This window comes from Uranotaenia lowii, chromosome 3 (assembly GCF_029784155.1).
Source record: "Uranotaenia lowii strain MFRU-FL chromosome 3, ASM2978415v1, whole genome shotgun sequence".
In the NCBI taxonomy this organism is placed as follows: domain Eukaryota; kingdom Metazoa; phylum Arthropoda; class Insecta; order Diptera; family Culicidae; genus Uranotaenia; species Uranotaenia lowii.
The window spans coordinates 268121275-268123931 of NC_073693.1; the positions used below are offsets into that span (position 1 = coordinate 268121275).

The 2657-nt window shown below is 41.7% G+C and overlaps 1 protein-coding gene across 1 annotated transcript; it reads left to right on the forward strand.

Moving 5' to 3' along the window:
- Positions 1-446: 446 nt before the first annotated feature.
- Positions 447-1911, forward strand: LOC129757983 (putative cyclin-dependent serine/threonine-protein kinase DDB_G0272797/DDB_G0274007). Its single transcript, XM_055755402.1, has 2 exons — positions 447-498; positions 569-1911. Exons 1-2 carry the CDS (start codon positions 493-495, stop codon positions 1724-1726), a joined length of 1164 nt encoding a protein of 387 aa, XP_055611377.1. The 5' UTR covers positions 447-492; the 3' UTR covers positions 1727-1911.
- The last annotated feature ends 746 nt before the right edge of the window (positions 1912-2657 follow it).

The window sequence follows — 2657 nt, forward strand, 5'->3', positions numbered from 1 at the left end:
AAAAAATCAAAATTATGGTTTTTAAGGTTTTTTAAAGGTTTAACCGATCTTTGAGAAAACTTTTCAAACATGACCAAAATTTGTTACAATTTATGATGGAAGAAAGTCTAGCTAAACGTCGATGCCACAGGGCAGCTAATATTCCACACGAACGGGCCACGCGAGTTCGGGTAAATGATCTCGATCTCGCGCGCGGGTTTTCGGGTGTTTTTGTTGTTGTTGTCTTCACACACCCCTTAACTACCTTTTACAAAGTGTAACTACCGCGAACGAGCGAGCGCAGCGTGGCGACGGAATATAGAGTAGCTAGCTAGTGAGTGAGTAATCTCTTTCTATGGATGACTTTAGATAAAGATTATACTCTTTTTTTTTGGGGTGTGTAACCAATCATAAATTGGTGTCGTATAAAACCGGCCCCTCGACCACAGGACAGCATCATTCGATTGTGATCACTTGCCGATATAGTTACACACATATTTCGGAGAGGTCAACATGAAGGTAGGTTTTTTGGTGATTTTGGTTTAGTTGTTGTATCTTATTGTTTTCTTATTTAATGTATGGATTACAGGCGTACATTGCGATCGGATTTGCCGCATTGGCCATAGTTTCGGTAATGGGTGCTCCAGCCGCCGAAGAGTCTGGCCCAATCGACAAACGAAGCATCGGGGAAACAGTCGACTATTACGATCACGTGCTACATCCAGACTTGGAGAAGATTCATCAACAGGAGAACGAGGTTCAGCACCAGGAGCTGCACCACGAGCAGCATGGAGATGATCAGCAATATCAGCAATATCATCATGATCATCATCAACTCCAGCTTCAGCACGATCATCAACATCATCAACAGCAGGATGAAAAGTGGTCTCAACCTGATGAGACCCTAAACAAGGCCGAGGAATACCAGCGTTTGATCCAGCAACACCAAGAATGGGAATCTCATAAGCAGCATTCGGAACCTGCTCATCATCAACATCACCATAATCAGCAGCATCACCATCATCAACAGCAGCAACATCAACATCATCATCATGTGCAGCACTACAGTCATGTTCCAGAACATCAGGTTCATTACCAACCTCAGCATCAGAATAGCTACCATCAAGCTCAGCATGAACACAGCCATCATCACGCTCAACCTCAGCACCATTTCTCCGAGCATCAAGAACATCATCAGGTCCATCATCACTACCCACAAGCTCAGGCCTTGGTTCAGCAGCAACCTCATCAACCAGTCTACAAGACCAAGCCTGTTCATCATCAGAAGGAATCAGTCAGCTATCACTATGCTGCTCCTCAGCAAGAGAACCATAATCTGCACTCAAGCCTACCCCAAAAGCTGCCTTATACGGCTGAGTTCCAGAAGCACACCCAGATCCCCATGAACTTGGTGGTTCATCAACCTCAACATCAAGGTCACCACCACGTGATCCCAACTCATCAGGACAAACCTCTGGTAATCGAAAAGCCAGTGCCCTTCTACGTCGAGAAGCAGGTGCCCTACCACGTAGATCGTCCAGTGCCCTACCCAGTCAAGGTCCCCGTTGAAAACCCAATCCACAAAGATGTCAGCGTCATCCGGATCCCCAAGCCGGTTGCAGTTCATGTTGAGAAACCCTACCCGATCTACGTGCAGCATCCGGTGTACGTGGAGAAGCCGGTCCCCGTTCAGGTCGTCATCATGAAGGAGAAGAAGAAGCCGATGTTCCCGTTCCTCGGGTTCTAAGCGGTGCCCTAAGTCCTTCAAAGTCTCTTTTTAGTAGTGAGGTGTCTGAAAAAGAAGAGACTCCAAAGTGTGTGCAATAGTTGCGCGATTGCTTGTATGAGTTAGCTAGATAGATCCTGTAATATTATTGTTGTTCCTGTTTGTTATACGACTTGTTAAATAAATTATTTATTATGAATTGTTAATTTTCTCGAGCTTGTTTTATTATTTCATTACTGTTTGACTACAACTCAAGTTTCTTCGAAATTTTCGTTTTCCAATTTCAATTGAAAGCCGAACTACAAACTTCACTTGACTTCAAACACTTAAACGGAAAAAAAGCTTATAGATGTTACGAAATTGTCTTTTTTGGTTTTAGAATGAGGGCAGACTCAAGGGTTATATAGTAAATTTCACAAGGCTGGTGGAGTTTTCCGAATTCTGTATGTAGAATTGGGCACGATACTTCTTTTCTTTAATTCAGTGGAGAAGCAATAGGGTCTAGGATAGGGTTGGCATACGTCCCGCAAAAGCGGGACATTTTCCGCCGTCTCGCTTTTTGCTCATAATGTCCCGCTTTTTTCAACTAAGGTTTCAAATTAAAAAAAAAACAAGTTTGCCTACGTTTGATTTATTTTTCTATATCAAAACCACACATCTCACCAATAAGATGGTTACTTTTTTTTGAATTCTTATATCTTCGGGAATGATTTTTTAAATCTTTCTATGCAACTCCTACGAATGTCAGATTACAATCTATCAAATAAGACAGTACATTTAAAGTTTTAAGCAAAACTGTTTTATTTTAATATGTTATTTGTTATGAACTTTTTCTTTGTCAAGCTGCATTTGAGTATGTGACATGGTCACATTATGACACGCCATGTGACTCATACTTTTTTCTATTTTTTAAACTGATAGAAATCAGATGTAAATCAATGTTAAAAATCGT